The following is a 22270-nucleotide window of genomic DNA, read 5'->3' on the forward strand; positions in this document are numbered from 1 at the left end:
ATTTTGTTCTTGGTTTTTTTTTCTTTTGTTTTGTTTTGGTTTTTCCTTTGGTTTCTTTTTTTTGTTTGTTTGTTTGTTTGTTTTTTTCCTTTGGTTGTTTTGTTTTGTTTCACTGGAAAGGAAAGAAAGATGCTGAGTTTTAAACGTTAAAGTGTACAAGTTGCTTTGTTACAATAAAACTAAATGTGTACACGAAGGGGCTGCTTGGTCTTCACTGAACTAAGCTCTTGTGTCCTGGTTTGAACTTGCTGCTGCTGCCCTGTGGCTCTGGGGGTGTTGGGCAGCTGTGGGGCAGTGCAGTCCTGCCAGCAGCCTCTGCCAGTTCTGTAGCTCCCAGCAGTGCAGTGCTGGTGAAATGTTTCCTTTGGGAGCTAACTCCTGCACGTGTTCCCTTCAGCTGCCCAGCTCCGTGGGGCAGGGCTGCAGGTTTGTCTGCCTGGTGAGAGGTTTGCTTTCACATTCTGCAAGGAGAAAATCACTTTGATTCCTGGAGAGCTGCTGCAGAGGTTTCCAGTGCAGTGTCTCCAGTAAATCAGTCTGCATGAGAAGCTCTCAAAGCTCAGGACAGAAAGAGCAAGGAGTCTGTCTTGTCATGAGCTTTGGGTGTCTGTGCATCTTTGCAGTTGTAAAGGAATCTCAAGGCAATCGTGGGGCTGTCTGAAAGGGCCAGATCCTCAGCCCAGATGGTGTATGGAGTTGCTCCCTCCCTGCTGTCCTTGCTGGCAGCAGCCTTTGTGTGCTGTAGGTAGCTGCAGTCCTCTGGTTCAGCAGACTGAGTAGCTTGCAGCAGTTCCATGTTCAGGATCTTGGTTGTGTTCACAGTGCAGTGCAAGTTCTAAGGTGCTTTGGCGGTCCAGAGTTCAGGCAGCTGCCTCCCTGGGATGCTAGGCAGGACAGGCACTTGGGGAGATTTGCTGCCACCTCCTCTGATTCCTGTGCCTCACTGAATTGGCTCCAGTGTCCCATTCAGCTGGTTTTGATGCTCAGGAATTCCCTGAGCACAGCAAGATCCAGCTCTGAGACATGGCCAAATAACTGTGGGGAAACATCCTGTAAGTGTCTGGTCCAGCTTGGACTCAACCCAGGTACCAAAGGCAATCCATGTCCAGCCTGCACCTGAGCAATGGGGAAAGAAGGCAGCCCTGCACCTCCCGCAGCTCTGAGCTGCTGCCCTCAGCTCTGAGCTGCTGCCCTCAGCCTGCTGGCAGAGCAAAGGGGACAGCCTCTTGCCTTCAGGGCTGGGCTGCACCTTCCAGATCCTTCCATTTGATTTTTCTGTTGTGAGATTGAAACCTGCTCCCTGTTGTGGCAGAGGGTCAATGATGATTACTGAATTTTCAGGTGGTCTTGATGGTAACTCTTCCAGGAAAGTATTTTCCCTGCTCTTTAATGCTGTAGGGGAAATCCTTTGCCATTGACTCTCTGTGGTCACTAGCGGCAAGCCTGGAAAACGTGTCTTGAAAGTGATCAGCTCTTGGGGGGCTGTAAGGGCAGGTGCCATGAAGAAGTGAGAAGTCTGGGTAGTGAAATGCTGCTCCTGAGGCTATTCTGCAGGTTCCTCAGGATTTCACAGGCTGCCCAAACACTTTTCCTGCTGTATTGGTCATACTGAATTTCCTGGGGAACTTCAGAGTTTATTCCTGACAACAGCCTAAGAGTAAATCCTGTGCTGAAGGAATCAGCTGCATTTGTGAATCCAACCTGCATGGAGCCCTGGAGATGGGTGGGGGTCAGCACATTGCAGTGCTGCAGAAGGCCATGGTGTCCTCCCAGTGCTGTGTCCAGCTTGGCTGAAGCCCCTGTGGGTGCCTATTTCAGTTTAGTTTGGCTATGCACACACAGAGCAGGTAAAGGTCAGTGCCCACCTGGGATAAGAAAGGGAGATTCATTCTTGCTGATACCTGTGTCTCTTTAATCCCCCACTGCTGCTGGAGCTCCTCACAACTTAATCCTGCGAGTGGAACTTGCCCTGGGGGAAGCTGAGGCCAGGCTGTCAGCCTGAAGTTCCAGGGTTAGAACAGGGAGCTGGTGGCAGTTGCTGGGGCTGTGTGACTCGAGTGACTCCAAGGTTGTTGTTTGACCTTTAGTCAGGGTCAAATCTTTGGTCTAATTTCTAGCACCAAAGGGAAGAAAACACACACCTGTGTGTCTGTGAGGGGATTTGGTTATCTGTGTGCTCGTTCCTGCTTGTCCCTGTAAAGCACCATCCTCTGACCCTCAGTCATTTCTGCCACCTCCTGCACTCTGGCAGCCTCTCGGTGCCTCTCTGATCTGGGGCACAGCCACAGTGCTCTGTCCATTGGGTGCTGCTCCTCAGGGTTGAAGCCATGAGGGTTTGTTGTGGGTCTGTTGTGTTGGGATTTGGTTTGTATTGGGGGAGGGGGGGTTATTGGGTGGGGGGGGGGGTGGTGGGGGGTGGTGTTTGTTGGTTGGTTTTCCTTTTTTGTTGCTTTTTTAAGAGACTGAAATCAAGGCAATAATTTCTCTGCTGTATGTCCAAGAACTCCTTCTGTTTGAAGGCAGTGAAAGTGCATTCAGCTCTTACTTGACATAACCATTTCTAAGATCCAGTCCTGGGCTGGGCATGGTCTGTGGGATGCTGGCTTGTCCTTGATGGGCATTAGGTGCCCAGTGCAGTAGGAGTGGCAGCAGGTGCCGGTGGCCCTGCGACGAGACGCTCGCTTCCTCCGGGATCGGATTTGTTCTGTCTCTTGCCCTCCCTCTCCTGGATAAACCACGGAAACTTCTAATACTTCTCTCTTGATCTCCAGCTCCCCGAGTCCTGCTGGAAGGATCCTATCAGCTCCGGCTCCCGGTGCCTGCTGGCACCCTGGGCAGAGCAGCTGGGGCTGCGTTCCCTCCGAGGCTCCTGCCTGCTGACCGGGACCCCCTGGTCGTTAAGCGGAGAGCTAGCGGCCGGCTGGGGTGTCCGGAGCAGCCTCCCCCTCACCTCTCGCTTCAGGCGCAGCGGCGAGAGCCTTTCCTGCAGCCCCAACGAGCCCACAAGACGGGGCCGGGAACGTCTCTCCTCGGGTTAAGGGGGACAGGGCTGCCGGGCACGGCTTCGTCCCCGGCACCGGCCCGGGGGCCGCCCCGCCGCCCCTGCCCGGCAGTGGCGCTGCCCCGGCGGGAGCCGCCCCTGGAGGGCTGGCCCCGGGCTGCCGTCGGTACCGGCGGGATGCTGGAGAGCGGGGCGGGTGGGTCGTGCTGCCAGCCGGGACCCCCCGCACGGACCCCCCCTCTGCCCGCAGGCGCTGCAGCGACAGCTGCTAAGGGCCCTACTGCTAAGGACAGCTCTGCCCGAGGCGGTGCCGGAGGGGCACAAAGCCCCACGACACCTCCCTCCACCCGGGATCCCCGGTGGTCCGAGGGTCAGCAGTGCCCCCTGCCTAGTCCCATCTCCCTAGGCTGGGGAGCTTGGTCAGCTGTCTGAGTCCCCTGCCTCTGGTCCCCCAGCCCTCCTACTGCCTCACCTGGGAGGGAACAAGACTGAAGGAAAGGGGGGAGCCCCCCCGTGTGAGCCCCGAACTCTGGCCAACACCGAGGGCTCCCTCCAGCTGACCAAGCCGAACACAGCCGAGTCCTGCTTGCTGGGAGAAGTTTGTCCCTGAAGGCTGGTAGCATCCCTGCTCCCCTGAGACTCACACAGCACCTGCGAGTGTGACTTTCCCCTCTCCGGGTTTCCCAACAAATGAAGAGTCTAAAGAATTCCTGCAAGACGCAGGAGAGCCTGGCCCCTGTCGCACCCCGCAGCGGCTCCAGGAGGGGTTCTGCTGATCCAACCCTCTGTAACAACAGCAGCATGTGCAAGGGTTTGGTAGAAGTTTAAGGGTTTATTAATTCAACTCAGCGAAGCTGGATTTACATCTCACGTTTTCTGCTGATCTCTTTACTAATTATGCAGTTGCAGACAGCTCATAAAATGCTCGCACTTACCCCGTTCTAATTAAACAAAAGGGAACCCTTTCTGTTCATTAGTGTGGTTATAGATTTGTTTGTAGTGATGACTTCTGCCTCAAAGCTGTGCGCGGCTCCAGGGATGGGAAACTGCTGTTCAGTGCTGCCGAGGAGGGACCCCAGAAGCGGTGGTCCTCTCCCCCGGGAAGCAGGAAGCCTCCCTCGTGATCCCTGGCCTGTGTCACGCTGCCATCGGTGCTGCCTGGCACGATGGCAGTGCAGCAGCAGCTGGGGCTCGCTGCTGGTGGCTGGGCATTGCTGCCAGCCTTGCCAGCACACTCGCGTTAGTTTCTTAAATACTCAGCTGGCCCCCAGATCCCTCATGCAGAGAGGCAGCTCTGCAGCGAACCGAGTCCAAGAGCAGCGCTGGAGCCGGCTCCGCCCCTTCCAGGGAAGCTCCCGAAAGGAGAGTTGATCTTCGCTGGTTCCCCAGCAAACGAACGCCCGGTACGAGTCGGTATGGAGCCTACAACTGGAACCCCCCGATAGGCTCCGCTTAGCAAACGGGGCCAACCGCGGGGCTCCCTCCCAGCTCTCAAGGGTGTCGGACCCGAGCGGGGCCCCACTTCGGGAGCCCTGTCCCTGTGCGCGTCCCCACGCAGTCCCCCTGCCGCGCCCCCGCAACCGCTGTGCCTCCCAAGGGCCCCTCCGGGCGCTCCGTCCCCAGCAGCCCGAGGCGGGGGCGATGTCCGCGCTGGGAGCGGGAGGTACCTCGGTCTCCGCGTCCGGCCTGTCGGCTCTCCGCTTCCCGCCGCCATCCCTGCGCGCCGCGGGACCCGCCGCCTGCTCCCGGCTGCGCACTTCCCCTCGGGGCGGGCGAACGCGGCGAGACAAGCCCCGGCCCGGGGCGGGGGCCGCGGCTGGCCGCGGCTGGCCGCGGACCCCGCTGGGCAGGGCCGGGCAGGGCCGGGCGGTGCGCGGGGAAGGGGCGGGGAGGCTCCGCGCTCCCCCGGGGCCGCCCGTCGGCAGCTCTCCCGGGCCCGCACCCCGCGAGAGGGCGCTGGCGGCGGCTCACCGCTTCCCGGGAGCCTCAAGTTTGAAAAGTGCCAGCAGCCGTCGGGGCCGGGCGGAGAAATGGCGGCGGGGACCCCGCAGGTGAGCGCCGTGCCAAGGGCTCGGGGGGGCACAGCAAAGGCGGGCGGAGCCCCCTACCCTGGGCGGACCTCCCCCGTCCTCCTGGGGTCCCCGAAGGGTGCACGGGTTTCCTCTATCGTTCTGCCTCAACTCTCCCCTCCGCCGGCAGCCCCCGACCCTGGGGAGGGGGCGACGGTGTGGGCAGGGTTGATTCTCGCCGGCCCCTCCGCCTTTGGCCGCTCCCCGGGGGCTGGGAGCGGCTGTGCGGAGCAGGTGGGGGCCCTACAGCGGTCCCTCCTCGCCTCCGGAAAGTGGGGTTCGGGCAGAGCCGATGCCCGCTGAGGAAATTCCCTCTCGGCACAGAGGGGCTGCAGACTCCGGGGGAGGGCAGCAGGGCTCCGCGCCGGGAACGCGGCCGCTCCTGGAAGGAGCTCCCGGAGCCGGGAGATGCCCTGCCCGGGGCATCCCAAACCTCATGCGGGAAAGCAGGGATGGAGGGAGCGGCACAAAGAGCCCTGGCTGCCGCGGGCCGGGCTGGCCCCATCGCGGTGCCTCCTGGGCGCTGCTCTCCGCCCTCCGCAGCCCGCGCATCTCCGGCTCGGGAAGGGGTTGCCTTGCAGGCAGGGCTGCAAGCGCCTTTGCTCCAACCCTGGCCGTGGCTTTTCCTCGTGGATAGTGAATGCGGTCGGTGAGAGTCCGTCCGACACAGGCTTCGTCCCTGCAGCACAAGCCAGCTGTGCCCTGCAGTGTCCCAGTGAACGCGGGTGGGCTGCGGGGGTCTCCCTGCAGCCCTCAACCAGCTCCCATGCCCTGGCTCTGGGCAGGTGAAACTCGTTGCCAGGCATAGCAAGGGGTCTCCCTGGGCTGCCATCCAAAGGACCAAGCACAACTCTGGTGCTGCTGAAGCTTTTGCTTCAGTTAAGAAGCAGTCCTGACACTGCGGTATGGCAGGAGTCCAGCCCAGGATGGGCTTGGGCAGCCCCACTACAAGGGGCAAAAGTGAGGTCTTTGAAGCTGACTTGGGTGTTTCACTGCAAGGCTGTCTCAGGGTCGCACTGGAGACGTGCCCTGAAGGACTGACCTGCCCTGGGAGCACAGCAGCTGCGGCAGGGCCTGGGGCAGTGTCCTGGCACCGCACGGAAGTGCCTGGGTCGGAATGCAAAATGGATCAACACAAATGCACCTGCAGCTTCCCCACCCTCCCCATCAAGAAAAGATTTCATCCTCCTGCTGCAAATGATGTCCTGTGGTGGTCCCCCCTGGTCCACAGAGGGGAAGAAGGCTGCAGTGCAGTGCAGTGCAGCAGACCATGCTTACTTTCTAGCTCTACCTAGGACACGCTGCATTAGCTGCTGCTCAGCCTGGCGCTCGGCAGAGGGGGATGCGGAGGAAAATGGACCTGAGAGCTGCCCAGGCTGTGCCTGCTCTGAGCCAAGGGCCAGCTCTGTTCAGCAGCCTGTGCTGGCTTTGCTTCCCCACCAGGGCTGGGTTGCATGAGGGTTGGAACCGGGGAACTCCTTTTGGTCCCTTGCTAGGGACTGGATAAAGAGCTTTGTGATTGTCCAGGCTGGAGCTGGTAAAGGTTGCTGTGACTCAGGAGCTCCATGATTCAAGTTCTTCCTCCCAAAACTCTGGATGTTTTTTCAAAGCTCTGGCTTTGTTCCTGGCTTTACTAATTGGGTGAGAACTTCCTGGAAGCAGGATGTTAATCTGAACCTTTTTGTTCTGTGACCAGCCTGAACAACTCCTATTTTGGCCATCGAGGCTCTGCTCAGGGCCAGCCTGGGGCCAGGCCAAGTCCAAAATAGAGATATTTTTTTTTCCCCTCCTTCTGTAATGGTTTTTGCTATTAGAGTGAAATGGTAGCAGAGAGTGATGGAGGATGTTTGGGGGGGCTCAGAGGTGCACAGCAAAGCACCCTGGTGGGGTGAGGTGGTCCTTTCTGTGTGGGTGGCACAGGCTGTGGCTGCGCAGTGCTCCTGACCAGGGAGGGGCAGGGGGCACAGCGAGCCAGCAGGGCTGCTGTTGGCCAGGTTGTGCCTGAGCTCTCTCTGGCCACTGCTGTGCTCTGTCACTTGTGCTCTGCCAGGTGGTGGAGCTTGGCTCTGTGACCCTTGTGGTTCACGTTAGGTTATCAATGTGTTCACTGATCAGAAGGGTCTGGAATCACAGCTCTGTGCAGAGCTGCTGCTCAGCCACAGATCACCACAACAAGCAGCACTGGAAACGATGAAAAACAAAGCCCAGGACAAGCCTGAGTGCTATGAATGTAGCTTAAGATAATGTTTTAAAGTGGCCTGTAGGTCACTGCAGACTGAGACGAGAGTGCTTCCCTTTTTGGACACAGCAGGAAGTGAAGCTGCCCCTTCTGCTTGCTCCTTTGTACAAGCAGCTGCAGCTCTTACCTTGCTCTTCTTCAGGGCTCACAGCTGAGGGTTAATGCATTCTGGTGACAGCTCTGGCAGGTGAGTTGAGGCCACTGAGCAGTCCCCATCAAGACTTCCTCGGGTAAAAAGCTGTATCCAGTACCTCACACCAGGCAAAGCTCCTGGTGGTCAGAACAAGGGCAGACACTGGCTGGGCTTTGACACCTGGAGAACAAAGATGTGTGCAGACATTAAATGAGGAGACCAGGAAGCTGGAGAGTTTCTCCCCATTAGGGTTTAAACCCAAATTAAGACACACTGAGATCAACATTGTGTTCTGTTCTCTGCAGCTTCATTGCAGGTCTGGGGGTCTCAAAAGCCTGGCAAAAGGGTTGGCTCCAGACTTTGTGTGAACCTGTCCCTGAATGAGACGGAGTGGAGCCGTGTGGGGTGCTGCTGTGTGTGCTGTGCCTGAAACCCTCTTGCCGTGGCTGCTTGCTTGCAGGGCAGCTGCCTCTTGCAGCTGGGCAATGGTGTGAACTTCATGGATCCCAGCTTCCAGCAGAAACTGGAAGGGGAGAGGGAGCTGCTGCGCAGAGCTATACAGAAGGAGCTGAAGATCAAAGAGGGAGCAGAAAACCTGCGCAAAGCCACCACAGACAGAAAAAACCTTGCCCACATAGAGCACGTCCTGAAGTCTTCCAACAGGAAACTGGAGCAGCTGCACTGGGAGCTCCAGGAGCTGAATGCTAGGATTGTGCTCACAGACAGAGAGGAGAGTAGGGCAGGTAGGTCCTGGCTGGCAGGAAAACGCTCTTCCAGTGCCTGATTCTGAGGGGGGCACAAGCAGTGGGAGTTTCTTTTGCTGGTGTTCAGCCAATGAAAGAACCTCTGCAGGAAACAGCTGAGAATGGGCAGTGAAGGTGAAAGGAAGCAACGGGAGATCAGTGCGGGGAGCAGACCTGCTGAGAGTGCTGGGTGTGGACAAAGCTCAGGAGCAGGCTGTAGGTGGAATTAAAGAGAGTTTACCTTTTAATTAGAGCAGAGTTTCTGCACAGCTGAACCCCAAGTGTCTTACAGGATGAGGGAGGGCAAAATTGGAAGGGTGCTTGTTAGGACATGTTCACTGATAAGTTGGTACAGCTGTGAGCTCGAGCTCCATTTGGAGCAGTGCTCTGTGGGCAGCTCGGTGCACCAGAGCCCTCCAGACCTTTGTAGCCTAACCTTTTATGGAGTTCCCCATCCCTGGAGCAGTGACCTGCCGCAGGAAACACTGCTGCTGACATCTGGTTGCATTGTGTGTGCAGATGGATCTGTATCCCCAGATCCTTGTCTTTGGGAGAGAAACCCAGACCCCGTGGCAAGGAAGGTTGAAGCTCTGAAAAAGCAGCTGCAGGTTGAAATGAAAGTGAAACAAGGAGCTGAGAACGTGATCCAGATGTACTCAGCATCCAAGGTAAGCGGCAAGCAGCCACGCAGGAACACAACCTCCTGGGCCAGGATTTGTGTCTGAACCCCATCCACAAAGGTTCCTGTGGGAAGTGGGGTGGTGGAAGTGGTGCTGGAGAGAAAGTGCTCCAGGCCTGGGCAGGGCTGCAGGGGAGACTGTCACTGATTGAGGAAGGAGAGTTACAAAGGCTCTGGCACTGAGCTGCCCCTGGGCTGCCTGGGGCAGAGCACAGCATGCAGGGGCTCTGGATGTGAGAACAATTTTCAGAGCATTTAAAAGTAAAGGGTAAAAAACCCACCCAAAACCCAAGGTTCTTGTGAAGCTTAATTCAGGCAGGGCAGCAGTGCAGAGGGTTGTGATGCTTTGTTTGCTCCCAGCCTCTGCTCAGCAGCACTGCAGCAGTGACCCAGGAGTCTCAGTGACTGCAAGGTCTGGCATCAACTGGATTTGTCCTTGACCTGTCCCTTCCCTGCACAGGTGGAGGTGGTGATCTCCAAGCCCTTGCTCCTCAGCGCTCTCTCCCTTACCTGACTGCTACCTGTGCCATCTCTGAACCCTTCCTGTCCCTTCTTGCAGGCACCTCCTCACCCTCACCTGTGGACACATCCCCATCACCCAGCTCTGACAGCCTGGTTCTCTCTGCTTGCTTTGTGGCAGGAGCGGAAGCTGCTGGCTGCAGCTCAGCAGGTGTTGCAGGACAGCAGGACCAAGGCGGAGATCATCCGCATGCACATCGGGAGGGTGGCGCAGGCCGCGGCGGGGCTGGAGGACGCAGCGGACCCAGCAGGTGAGGGAAGTGATCCAGCCCAGAGCAGCTGCAGCCAGAGCCCTGAGCTGCACAGCACTCAGTTCCCACCCTCCCCACGTCGTGTCCGCAGCGAGCCCTGGGTCCATCAGCGCCGCGGAGCTGCGCATGGAGGAGCTGCGGCACCACCTGCGCATCGAGGCTGCCGTGGCCGAGGGGGCGAAGAATGTGCTGAAGACCCTGGGGGGGCGTCGCGTGCAGGACCGCAAGTTTCTGGCTGAGGTGAGCTCCTGCAGGGCCCCCGGGAGGGCGGTTTCATGTCTCACCACTGGGGATCTGGCAGGAGCAAGCAGGAGCGGCCAAGAGTCAGTGCAGAGTGCAGCCCAGGACCCCTTTGCCTCCTAGGGATAATGCTCCTTGCTCAGGAGCAGCAGCAGTGCCACGGAGGGGCTCAGCAGCTCTGGGAGAGTATTCCCTTCTGTTTGTTTAGCAGTAAGAGGGTGGCTGCTCTCTTCTTGAAGCTGCCTTCAGCAGCTCATACAGGACAGGTTGTGCTGGACTGGGGCTGTGCACCGAGTTCTGCCTGTTCTGCTCCACACTGCCAGGCTCAGGGTCGTCTGCAGGAGTCCTCTCAGAAGATTGACCTTCTGCGCTTGGCCCTGGAACGTCAGCTTGGTGAGCTGCCTCCTGACCACCCAAAGAGAGCCCTGATCAAGCAGGAGCTGGTGCAGACATCCTCCCTGGGCGCTCGGCACGGTGGCATCCAGCCCACCTCAGTCATCAAACCCACAGCCCTCACAGGTGGGAGCAAAGCCTCTGGTGATGTGACATTGGATGTTCTGAGGGCAGCTGCAGCCTCTGCTCTTGGGGCTTTGCAGTCTGTCCATCTGGGATAGATTTGGGATGTGAACCAAGAAACCATCAAGCTGGGAAAGCCTGGGGCCCGTGGGGCTGGGCTGATGCTTCAGCTTCATTTTATTTTTCAGTAATCATATTCCTTCCCTTCTCCTCCCCAGGAACACTGGAAGTGAGGCTGATGGGGTGTCAGGACCTGCTGGAGCACGTCCCAGGGCGCTCCCGGGTGGCTGGGACCTCTCCCCTCTGTGGCAGCCCAGGAGACCTGAGGTCCTTCTCCCGAGCACGAGTAGGGCTGGGGATCCCTGGCCGCAGCGCCGCAGGGAAGTACCTGCGGAGCGAGGAGCCAAGCAGTGAGTGTGCTCCCCTGAGGGGCTGCCTGGGGGCTTCTCAGCAGGGTGCTGCAATACCCTGCTGTGAGCAACCTGCTTCCTGCAGCACGGGAGGGAGCTGTGCTGGACCTGCTCTGGCCAGCACTCTCCTGGAGTACCTCTGCCTGGGGTGTTCACCTCCAGCACAGGAGAGTTCCTCTGCTGGTTGATCAGAACCCCTCTGCTCTCCTTTGTCCAGATGAGGTCCTTGCTGTGCTCAAAGTGGACAATAAGGTGGTTGGCCAAACAAACTGGGGACCAGTTAATAACCAGGCATGGGACCAGAGCTTTGTCATTGAGCTGGACCGGGTGAGTCTTGCCCAGATTCCCTGTGTGTTTTGGTTTTCCATCTCCCCTTGCCTCATGTGCTGCCACTCACCTCCATCCCAACTGCACTGCTGCTGTCCCCTTGTCCTTTTCTGTGTCAGCTGTCTTAGCCTTCCCCTGAAGGCAGTGCAGCTCTGGCAGGGATTCAGCCTGAGCAGCATCTGTTGTCCTTCCCTCCTGCTCTCAGCAGTTGTATTTAATCTTAGCAGCAAAGTGGCTCTCGGGGGTTCTGAAGCGGGGGCTCAGGACAGCCATCCCCAAGGGTCTGCAGCTGAGGTCTGAAAGCAGAGAGAGCAGGGCCCAGGATTAAAGCAGACCCTTGTGCATGCTTTAGGTCACCGCTGCCTGTCCCAGCAGGTTTGTGTGCCCTTGCCAGAGCCTGGGGCAGGCTGTGATGCTTCTGCTCTCCTTGTTCTCCCCACCCCTGTGCCCCCAGTCTCGTGAGCTGGAGATTGCAGTGTACTGGAGGGACTGGAGGGAGCTCTGTGGGGTGAAGTTCCTGCGCCTGGACGATTTCCTGGACAACGAGCGGCACGGCCTGTGCCTGGCCCTGGAGCCCCAGGGGCTGCTCTTTGCAGAGGTACGGAGCCAGCCGCGCTCCCTCGGCAGGGACCTGCTCGGGGGCCTGCCCTGGCAGCAGCTGCTCAGGCCTGGGTACGAGGAATGGAAGGGGCAGGAGTCCCGGGGTGGGGAACAGCACCCGAAATCCTTTTGCATCAGTGTCAGCCAGCAGCAAGGACCAGGCTGGTGCCCCAGCCCCGGGGGTGCCCCAGCCCCGGGGGTGCCCCAGCCCCGGGGGTGCCCCAGCCCCGGGGGTGCCCCTGGGCTGCTCTGCCTTGGGAGCCTGCTGTTGGCTCCCTGTGAGCCGTGGGTGATGCTGGGGCTGAGCTGGTGCCTTCCTGGGCAGGGTTCAATTGCAGAGCCTGCAGAGTCAGATCCACAGCCCTCAGGCTCTGCTATTTTGTCATCTTTCTGAGGCTAACAATAGTCTGAAGTTCCACCCCTGAGCTCAGCCAGAACCCCCCAGAGGCCAGGGTGCTCTCTGCTCTGTGCTGTGGTGAAAGTTCCTGTGGTTTTCTTTCTAAAAATAGGATCCTGACCTCAGGTACCAACATTCACCTCCTCTCCCCCCTGCTTGGCTTTTGTGGCTTGGTTTTGTGGGGGTTGTTTTTGTGAGCTTTTTGTTTTGCACTTCTGTGCCATGGATGACTACTTCCCCTCGCCCCCCTCCAAATGGCTGTGTGCTTTATGCATGGCTTCACAAACTGGATTAATTGTGTTTGGGATAGGAATTGATCTCAATTCTGGGGGGTTCTGCATTCCAGGTGGCAGAAAATTCTGACATCTAAACACACCCTGAAGGGAGAGGTGTTCAGAGGGCGAAGCCAGATCAGTGCAGGCTATGGCAGTGACTCCTGCCTTGCCAGCCAGGGACTGGGGGCTCGGTGAGAGGGCAGGGCGGTGGAAGTGTGAGAGGGGAGTCCTGACAGAGCTGCTCTGCCTCCCTGGCAGGTGATGTTCTGCAACCCTGTCCTTGAGAGGAGGCCGAGGCTGCAGCGGCAGAAGCGCATCTTCCCCAAGCAGAAAGGTGAGCGGCAGGAGGGCTGCCCGGGCAGGAGGGCAGGGGCTGGCACGGGCAGGCTGGCACAGGTGGGCTGGGGAGCACTCCTGGCCCTTAATCAGTGAGACCTGAACATGCTGGCTAATTACTGCGTGTGAATGGGTGGCTGTGTCAGAATGTGACTCTGGTCAGCCACAGACCCTGCAGGCAGCCAGGCTGCAGCGTGGTGTCCAAGGGGATGCTGCTGAGGTGTTTCCAGTCACAATTATTCTGAGAAGACCTAATTAGTGGTTATTTAACAGACTTCTTGGCACGACCCAGGAGCTCTGCTGCTGTAACCAGCAATGCTGCTACCGACGAGCAGACCCTGGGAGGGTTTCTGGAAAGCTGAATTCTAGGAGGCAGGGGCAGGACCCCCCAGCGGCTGCTGCCTGTGGGGGTGCGAGCTGGCAGCTGGGAGGAGCAGCTCAGGGACTGCAGTCACTGCCATGCCTCCTTTTCTGCCTGCAAAGTCGTTCTGGTGAAGCTGAGCGAGGTGCATGCTGAGCGCTCGTGGCAGTGGGAACAAAGGAGATTTCATATTCTTCAGGAAGCATAATGGAAGCATTCCAAATGTTTTACTCTTGTAAGACGTTTTCAGAAGCCCTCTCCCAGGCTGCAGGCCTGGAAGGCAGTGTGGAGAGAGAGGAGAGCCTGCAGATAAAATCCATCTGAGTTCCATGCAGTTTCTTCTGGAGGCCAGCTGTGCTGTCCTGTGCAGCTGGATTTAGGTGGAGCTGTCACCAGTATTAAACCTCCCAGGGTGGGGAGGCCAAGGTGGGCTTCTTGTTGAGCAACCCAGGGCAGCTTGGAGCCCCAGGGGTGCTCTGACCCTGACTCTTGCAGGGAAGGAATTTCTCCGAGCTCCTCAGATGAACATCAACGTCGCTGCCTGGGGTCGCCTGATGATGAGCTTCCTCCCTCCCTGTAGCTCCATAAGCAGCCTGAGCCCCGCACTGCATGACCCCAGCCAGGCAGACTTCTCTTCAGCTGCCCCTCAGAGCCCTGCTGAGCCCCTGCCCAAAGGGAGCAGGTAAGGCAGGATCTGAGCAGGGCTGGGGGGCACTGCAGGGAGCGCAGGGAGGATCTGCAGGGTCTTGCTTGCACCTTGCTAAAGTGGGGAAGGCTGCTGTGAGAAAAAGGTCTCAGAGGAACTGAACTGAGGGGGCTGAGAAAAGCCAAGGCTGCCAGCTGGGTTTGGTGGGGTGCTCAAACCCTGTGCCTAGCTCTCGTCTCCCTTTGTGCCCACTTCAGATCTGCTGCCCTCACAAGCAGTGTGCCCCAGAGCCAGGGCACCCTCAGCACCTGGCTTCTCCTCTGCAGCAAGATCTGTGGCCAGAAAAGTGGTGATAAGGAAAGGCTGTGGTAGAACAGCAACAAGAGAGTTGTTTAACACACACCAGCAGATGTGCTGCTGGGGAGAAGAGAGCTGCTCCGGCTGGATGCCCTCAGCAGTGCAGTAACTGTGCAGGGCAGAGTGGCTGCTGGGGCTGCACTCCTCTGCCAGGCTGCCTGCAGCCCAGCATGATGCAGCGCTCAGGAGGGCCACAGCCAGGCTGTTAAATATGATGTAGAAGAAAATGCTTCCCAAATCAGTTTTTTTCATGGTTGGAGTTAGTTTTTCAATCATGAGTTGCTCTGGAAGAGGCTGCTCTGGCCCTCAGAGCCTGGCAGAGAAGCCAGAACCAGCCATGGTGGTCCTGCTGAGGTCTGGAGTTCCTTTAAAGTCTTTGTCCCAGATTTAGTCCTTCACACCCTTTTGTTACAGCATCAGAGAGCACCTTTGGGTGAGGCCAAGCAGCAGCAGCCTCCCAGCTCTTTGCTCTGGGGGTTGCATGTGCTGCCCACGCTTCACAGACCTGCGGTGTCAGCCAGGGCGCAGGGCTGGGCTCTGCTCCTGTGGCAGGGGGTGCTGAGGTCTCTGTGTGCAGTGCTCTGCCCTAAGGCAGTCTCCAATTTTCTCTCTCAAACGCAGTGAGTTCCCTGTGGCCAAGCTGACGTTTGCTGGTGAAAGCCCAGCCAAGCCTCCACGTCTCTTCCTGATGGGCAGCTCCAAGGAGTCCTCTCTGTCGCCTGCAGACTCTCCGGTAATCGCCTGGGCGGGGAGCAGACCCCGGGGGCTGTGTCACGGAAGGGCTGAGAGCCCAGGGCAAGAGCACAGGGAGACAGGGAAGAGGCTCAGCAGGCTCTTAAGACCAGGTGAAGTTCTTTGTCTTCAAAGGAAGTGGGCAAAACCAAGAAGAGAGCAACTTTTGGTCAGGAAGGAGCAAGGAAGTTGCTGCGAGTAGCAGAGTGGTTGAGGACCTGAGCTCTGCCACATCCTACCCCTGCTCATTTGGCTTTGCTCACAGCAGAAGCTGCATTCTGTGAGCACTGTGACTCCTCCTGGGACATGAGAGGCCTTTTTTATAGGAAGGAAATGTTTTATCCTAGACTTTCCAAAGTGTTTATTGCAAAAGGCTTGGCCCCATCAAAAAGGATATGGCAATGGCTTAGTGTGACCACAGATAATCTGCTCTTGTGCTGCTTCCCTCCAAGCAGAGCTGATGTTAGCTGGGTCATTGCAGAGGTGAAAGTGTGGATGTTCAGGTGGGACTTGGTGATTCCAGAGGATGTGACCCTGTTGTTTTCTTTCTGTTCCTAGTGTCTGAAGAGGCTGCATGTTGAGGAGAAGTCTTCCAGCTCTGCTGTAGCAGAATTTCAGACGCCAGCATCTCCAAGGTAGCTGTGGGCAGCGTGGGCTGCCTTGGGGCACAGGTTGCAGAGGCACTGGGCTGAAACTTTGGAGCATGCAGTCTGAAGTTCTGCTCAGGTTTTGCTTTGGGTTCTCAGCAGCAGACTCCTAGTGCTGAGTGTAGGCAACCCCTTGAAAGATCTGCTCTGAGCTTGTGCAGCTATCTGCTGTGCCTTACCTGCTGACTAACCACGGCACTGCAGTGAGAGGTGACTCCAGCAGGGGGTAAAGCAACCCAATTGCCTTCAGGTGCTCCCTTGTGTTTGAGCTTCATGGTGTGGCACATTCGGATGTGTCTGCATCCCAGTGCACCCCAGAAACACTTCTGGCAGCCTGCATGGCAAGGGGCAGGGAGCCACAGCAGGGAGTCACTGGCAGCTGTGTGGCCACAGCTTGTGTGTAACAAGGACACAGCAGTAAATACAGCAAAGGGAAAACTTTACTGCTGTGGAACAAATGCTGACCAAAAAAGCACAAATGATCTGCAGATCATCACATTATGTTCAGAATTTCATCATCACTTTTGAGGGCTCCAACCTTCAGTCCTCAGAAGGCTGAGGAGGGAACTGAGCCCTTCATGTGCTGGCACTTTGCCCTTCGCTCCACTCCCTGAGGAGTATGGAGAGTCTGCTGCCTTTTGAAGGTGCTCCTGGACTGCAGCTTTGAGGGTGTGGGTTGGCTGGGCTTGAAATTCTCTCCCAGCAATTCTGCAGCCAGAGTTTCCGTGGTAACAGCCTGTGGCTGACACAACATCCTACAGCATCTCTTTATTCAGCTCTTTCTGTCTCTTGTCTCACTGTGGTTCATTTCCCCTTCCTGTCTGGGAACTTCTCCTGCCCTTCTCCTGCAGCTCTTGGTGCACTGTGAGAGCATTGCAGCTGGAACTGACTGTTACTGCCCCACATATGGGGGTGGAGAGGAACTGATGCTGGTGTGGGAAGTGAGAGCAAAGTGAGCCCAGGAGAGCCAGGCTGCTGCTTCTGTTGCCAGCAGGGATGGCAGGCAGCCTGCTGCCGCTCAGAGCAGTGCCCTCACCTCATGCTGCCTGCTCCTTTTTGAGGGCAGAAGAGCAGCAGCCAGCCTGAGTTTGCAAGATTCCAGCTTGGGCAAGGAGTGGCTGGCACAGCAATTTGCCTTCTTGCCCACCCCTCTTTGTTTCCTGTTTATGCATCTTCTGGGGGTAGTCTCAGCAGTTCTTCTTTCTTTGTCTGCAGGAAGAGGCCAGTCCAGCTGGAGGACTTTCACTGCATTGCTGTGCTGGGACGTGGCCACTTTGGGAAGGTAGTGTAGAAGGCTCTGTGCTGTGGAGCAGGGCAGCAGGACTGGGCCTGGGTAGAAACCTTGCAGCACAGAAGAGATCTGTGGCCATGCAGATACCCAAACCAAGCTCACGCAGAGGGCAGCTGTGGTTCCCAGGCAGAACTCCACATCTCTGGCTTCAAAGCCTGGAGAAAACCACCCTGGGTGTGTGCACATTACCACCGTTCCTCTCATGACCATGGTGATCATGCAGCGAGAGACTGCATCTCTCAAACCATGCCCAGCTGCCTGCTGCAGAGCCTGGGGCCAGCTGTGACACTGCTGCTTGTGCAGGGAATGCAACTGACCCTGGCACCCTCCGGGCTGCTGCAGCACAAAGTTGTAGGAGTAAAGTGCTCAGGTTTGGGAGTTGCTTGGGCTTGGTGTGGAGAACGCCTGGAGCAGAGAGGAGTAATTTGTGTCACTGGGAGCCAAATCCTCCAAAGGGGAAATCGGAGGTTGGCTCCAAGTGCAGCTGCTCTGCTGTCTTTCAGGTACTGCTGGCCCAGTACAAGGCAACTGGGAAGCTGTTTGCTATCAAAGCCTTGAAGAAAAAGGATATCATCAGGAGAGATGAAATTGAGAGGTGAGCTTGGTCCAGAGCTGCTGCTGCTGCCAGAGGCTGCATCACACACCTGTGACCACATCTCAGTGGGCATCCTGTGTGCTGCTCATGGCACCAGAAAGCTTAAATGCAGCCTTGAGCCTTGGGTGACTCAAACCAGGAACAAGGACCCTCTGGCAGACCTGCTTTCTGGCCCCTGGTGCAGTAGCACCTGGAGCAGGTTCTAAAGCCCAAGGTTTGCAGGATGTCAGACGAATGCTGTTTGGCCTTCACCTTTTCTCTCTCCAGCGCAAGATGTGGAGGTTCTCTTTGTCCTCTTTCCCAGCTGAGGCTTTTCTGCCACCTCCTAGCACTGATGGTTTCCTTCTTTGCACCCTGGCAGCCTGCACTGTGAGAAGCGAATATTTGAAGTGGTGAACTCCTCTGGCCACCCCTTCCTGGTGAACCTCTTTGCCTGCTTCCAGACCCCTGACCACGCTTGCTTCGTGATGGAGTACAGCCCGGGGGGGGACCTCATGATGCGCATTCACGAGGACGTCTTCCCTGAGCACGTGGCACAGTGAGTTGGCATCAGCCGAGCTGCCAGGCACCAGGAACCTTGACCTGGCTTGTCCTTGCTGCTGCCTGAGAACTCGTTCTCCCTTCCAGGTTTTATGCAGCCTGTGTAGTCCTGGGGCTCCAGTTCCTGCATGAGAAGAAAATTGTCTATAGGTAATGCAGCCAAGAATCAGGAGTCAGTTCCACAGCCTGCAGGTCTCCTCCTGCAGCTCTGCCTGGGGCTTCTCTCTTGCTGGGATTTCTCACCTCTGTGTTCTCCCCACCACCTGTTGCTGCCAGCAACCTGCACAGCACAGGAAGCCAGCTGGAAGCTCTTTCCCTGCCATGCAGGTGATGAGTCCCTGTGCCATGCCAGTGTGTTCTGGGGGTACCTCTCAGTCCCCGCTTGCACCTTTGCTGTGCCAGCGAAGCTGTCAGTCGCACTGCTGTGGGATGCCCTTCTCCAGATGAGTAAACCCCACTCAGCTCCAGGCTGCTCTGAGAGCCTTTCATTCAGATGAAAATGGCACCAGATGGAGGGGAATTTTCCAAGTCATTCAGGAGCTAACCCAGGCCTTAGGGTTTATTCTCTTTAGTAACATCTAACTTCTGCTGCTTGCAAAGAGATGCTGGATGCCAGTCCTCAGGCTTCACTCCCCTCCTTCTTCACCTGCAGGGACCTGAAACTGGATAATCTCCTTCTAGATGCTGAAGGATTTGTGAAGATTGCAGATTTTGGACTGTGCAAGGAAGGTGAGCAGCTGAAGTTCAGCCATCAGCACCTATTTGGGCTCTACAAAGAGAGATACTGAGGTTGCTGTGTGTCACTTGTGTTCCTCCCCCTCTCACAACTAACCCAACCCCCACCCAAACCAAACCAAAGAAACCCAAACAAACTAAGCAACAAACCCACTCCCTGCCTGGCCATGGCCAGCTTGGAAGGAGCACTTTGTCCTCTGCTCTTCAGGAGTTCACATTGTGCTGTATGTTCAAAGAAGCCAGGACTGGGCAGGTACCACATAGTGTGTACAAAATGACCTGCAAGAGGTCCTCCTGGCCCTGCACTCTCTGGGTTTCTGGTCTGGAGCTGTTGGGGAGGGGCTCACATTTTGTCCTCCTTTACTGGCATCAACAAGCTCTGAGGAGAACCTTTGCCCTGGTAACAGCAATGAGTGATGATGCCACAGGATGAAGCAGAGCTTGAAGAGGAGAGGCTGCAGGAGAACACTCAGTGACGTGGGCTGGATTTTACAGAGGCCTTCTCCTCCTGCAGGAATAGGTTTTGGGGACCGCACCAGCACCTTCTGCGGCACCCCTGAGTTCCTGGCTCCAGAGGTGCTGACAGACATCTCCTACACTCGGGCTGTGGACTGGTGGGGACTGGGTGTGCTCATTTATGAGATGCTCGTGGGTGAGGTAAGGCCTCCCTGGCTAGGAGGAGCTCTCTGAGCACTCCTGGGGACAGTGGTGCTCAGCCACCTGGGAGCTGGATGCAGCCAGCTCTGTCTTGGCACCGAAGCCACTCAGCACTGTGCCCACCCAGTGCTCATTGCTGCACACAGCTGCCTGCCACCGTCCCTGTCAGCAGTGAGCAGCAGCTGCTGTGTGGGTTGAACAATGAGAGGTTGCAATTGCAGGCACCATTCCCTGGGGATGATGAGGAAGAAGTCTTCGACAGCATCGTCAACGACGAGGTGCGGTACCCACGCTTCCTCTCCGCCCAGGCTCTGGCCATCACCCGCAAGGTAACGGCACAGGGGGGCCTGGGGAAGGGGCAGCTGCTGTCAGGGGCTCCAGAGGGGCATTGAGGAGCTGTGGGTTCTGTGTGTGTCTGGAGCTGCCCACACAGACTGAGGGAACATTTCAAACCCAGACCTGCTTTTCCTTCTTCCATAACTGCTGCTCTCCTGCCGGGATGACTAAGCAGGCTCCTTGCTGCTGGTGCTGCTAAGCCTGACCTGCAGAAGAGTTGATTGAGGGCAGGAATGTCAGAGCCATTAGGGGGGTGGCTTGGTTCAGGTGTGGGACGTGACCCAGCAGTCAGAGTTACCGTGAGAGGCTTCCTGCAGTTTCTAGCAGGTACCTTGCTGATGCTGCCAGTTGTCTGCAAGGAGCTGGGTCTGAGCTGTCACCAGCAGGTCATGACCTTGCTGCGGAATGGGAAAGGGAAGTGCATCTCCTCAGGGCTTTCCCTGGAAGGTTTCTGCCCATCCTTGTTCCAGTTGTTTCATCCTGATCCTTCCCTGCAGCTTCTTCGCAAGTGTCCAGAGCGCAGACTGGGAGCAGGGGAGAGAGATGCAGAAGAGATCAAAGTTCAGCCCTTCTTCAAGGTGGGAACTCGCCGTCCTGCTCCCTCACCTCTTGTGTGTGAGCTGAGAGTGATTTGCTCTCTGCTGGTCTTGAGGCACATTTCTGTCAGCTGTCAGTGGCAGCTTCTGTTGCACCTCAGTGCTGTGCTCAGGAATGTGTTCAGTTCATGTCTGAGAAGCCATCCCCAGCTCTGTCCTGGGATCTGCAAGCTTCCAGAGCCAGTTCCTTGTTCCTGCTGGTGCTGTTCTGTGCACAAACAAAGCTACACCCCTGCTTAGATCAGCATCTGGTGACGGCAGTGCCTGCCAGCCAGTCTGCAGGGTGACCCTCAAGAGAAACCTTTGCTTTGGGTCAGGGGGGTCCCTCTGGTCCAGGCAAAGTTGTTCCATCCCAGCTCACCATTACCCTCTGCCAGGGGTTCTCAGCTTTGCAGCCCCTGCAGTAAGCAAAGATCCTCAGCAGATTGCTGAGAAGTCTACCTGGCTGAGCTCTAGTTTTGTCCCTCCTCGGTACAGTCTGAGCTGTAGCCTTGTGCTCTGAAGCAGCCTTGGGCCGTGCAGTCTCCATGCCCTCCATCCAGCCCTCCCTCTTCATGTCAACCTGGCCTGTCCCCCTGCAGGGAATTGCCTGGGATGCTTTGCTTGCTCGTGCTCTGAAGCCTCCTTTTGTGCCCACTCTGAGAGACCCAACTGATGTCAGCAACTTCGACGAGGAGTTCACAGCCCAGAAGCCTCTCCTGACCCCCCCTGAGCAGCCTGCTCTGCTGACCCGCAAGGAGCAGGCTGCCTTCAAGGACTTTGACTTCGTGTCCAGCCAGCTGTCAGAGGTCTGAGTGCTGCAGGAACCAGGAACAGAGTGTCACCACCTTGCAGAAGGGGAAAGGACTTGGCATGGGCAATGGAAAAGTCAACAGCGCTCAGAGGGTGCCCTGCAGGCTGAGCTCACCCCTGGGGCCCTGCAGCCGCTCGGCTCGGGGGATGCTCAGTGCCAGCTTCCCTTCAGCAGTTCCTCTTTGACTGGAAGTGTCTCCTGCTGCCTTTCAACAGGGATGGAAATCTGGGATTTAGGGGATCTAAGTGAATGGAATCAAATCCTGTCTGCAACCCAGGCCACTGCAGAGCCCCAGGGACCAGAGGGGCTTTTTAATGTCTGCAAAGGCAGAGGGTGGCCACATCTGCCCTGGCTCCAGGATGTGCAGCGTCCCCGCTGCGAGGCTTCTATGCCCATTCCCACTCCTGACTCTGTGTGTGTCAGAGGAGGGTGGATTTTAATACAACCAAGACAAGGATGGTGTGAAAATGACCCAGGTGATCCATCATAAGGAAAAGGCGGGAGTTAAATCCCAGCTGCTGTTTTTAATGATAGAGAGAAGCCACAGCTTCACCCCTGCTCTTTCTGGAAAATAAATGTTTCAGCTTTCCACCTCCTTTGTGTTTGCTGAGTGCTTCAGACCAGGGCTGACCACACTCTGCTCAACAGGCAGGGGGTTATTTTTCTCCTTCAATGTCCACAGTGATGTTTTACTCGTCCTCCTCCTCACTCCAGCTGGGTACAGACTGCAGGGTGTCAGCAGCTGTCCCCCACAAAGGACTGCAGTCAAGGGCTGTCTCCACAGGTTCATCAGTGCTATACCTTGGATCTCTGGGGGAGAGCTAAGGAGTGAGTGGGGACGGTGGAAAACCTGAGCTAAAGGTGGTTTCATTTGGCTGGTAACAGACCCTGTAACTGCCCTGCCCTTGCTCCCAGACATCTTCTCTTCCTGTTGGGTTGTTGAGCAAAACAAGGCAGAGTATCTAGAAAGGAAGTGTTCACAGAGGACAAGGTGGCAGGCACAGCTCTTACCCCTCCAGTTTGTATTCAAGGGGAGGACAAGGGAGAGTTAGCACAGGCGAAAACAGAGCCTGGGCTCCAGGAGAGGCACAGAGGAGTGAAACAGGCACAGGCAAACTGAGGGAGTTCAGAGCAAACAAAGGCTGCAGGCTGCCATCCTGGGGCACTTTACAAAGAATGCCCAGGTTGTGTCCCAGGCTGCAGCTCCTGCTGGCAAAGCTTTGACTGGCACCTGAAGCAGCAGTGAGAG

General features: G+C 57.0%; 1 protein-coding gene across 2 annotated transcripts; it reads left to right on the plus strand.

Moving 5' to 3' along the window:
* The first annotated feature begins 4904 nt into the window (after nt 1-4904).
* Nucleotides 4905-21530, plus strand: PKN3 (protein kinase N3). 2 transcript variants are annotated; one of them, XM_054174265.1, is made up of 22 exons: nt 4905-5052; nt 7903-8185; nt 8705-8853; nt 9505-9634; nt 9726-9874; nt 10198-10393; nt 10609-10800; nt 11018-11127; nt 11582-11725; nt 12658-12733; nt 13592-13778; nt 14721-14832; nt 15390-15466; nt 16694-16760; nt 17273-17364; nt 17726-17902; nt 17992-18054; nt 18557-18633; nt 19154-19296; nt 19518-19625; nt 20130-20210; nt 20810-21530. In XM_054174265.1, the coding sequence occupies exons 1-22, from the start codon at nt 5032-5034 to the stop codon at nt 21020-21022; spliced, it is 2847 nt and encodes a 948-aa protein (XP_054030240.1). In that variant the 5' UTR covers nt 4905-5031; the 3' UTR covers nt 21023-21530. The 2 variants fall into 2 exon arrangements, with proteins under 2 accessions (XP_054030240.1, XP_054030241.1); XM_054174266.1 differs by having other exon boundaries at nt 8723-8853.
* The last annotated feature ends 740 nt before the right edge of the window (nt 21531-22270 follow it).

Source organism: Dryobates pubescens, chromosome 29 (assembly GCF_014839835.1).
Source record: "Dryobates pubescens isolate bDryPub1 chromosome 29, bDryPub1.pri, whole genome shotgun sequence".
In the NCBI taxonomy this organism is placed as follows: Eukaryota; Metazoa; Chordata; class Aves; order Piciformes; family Picidae; genus Dryobates; species Dryobates pubescens.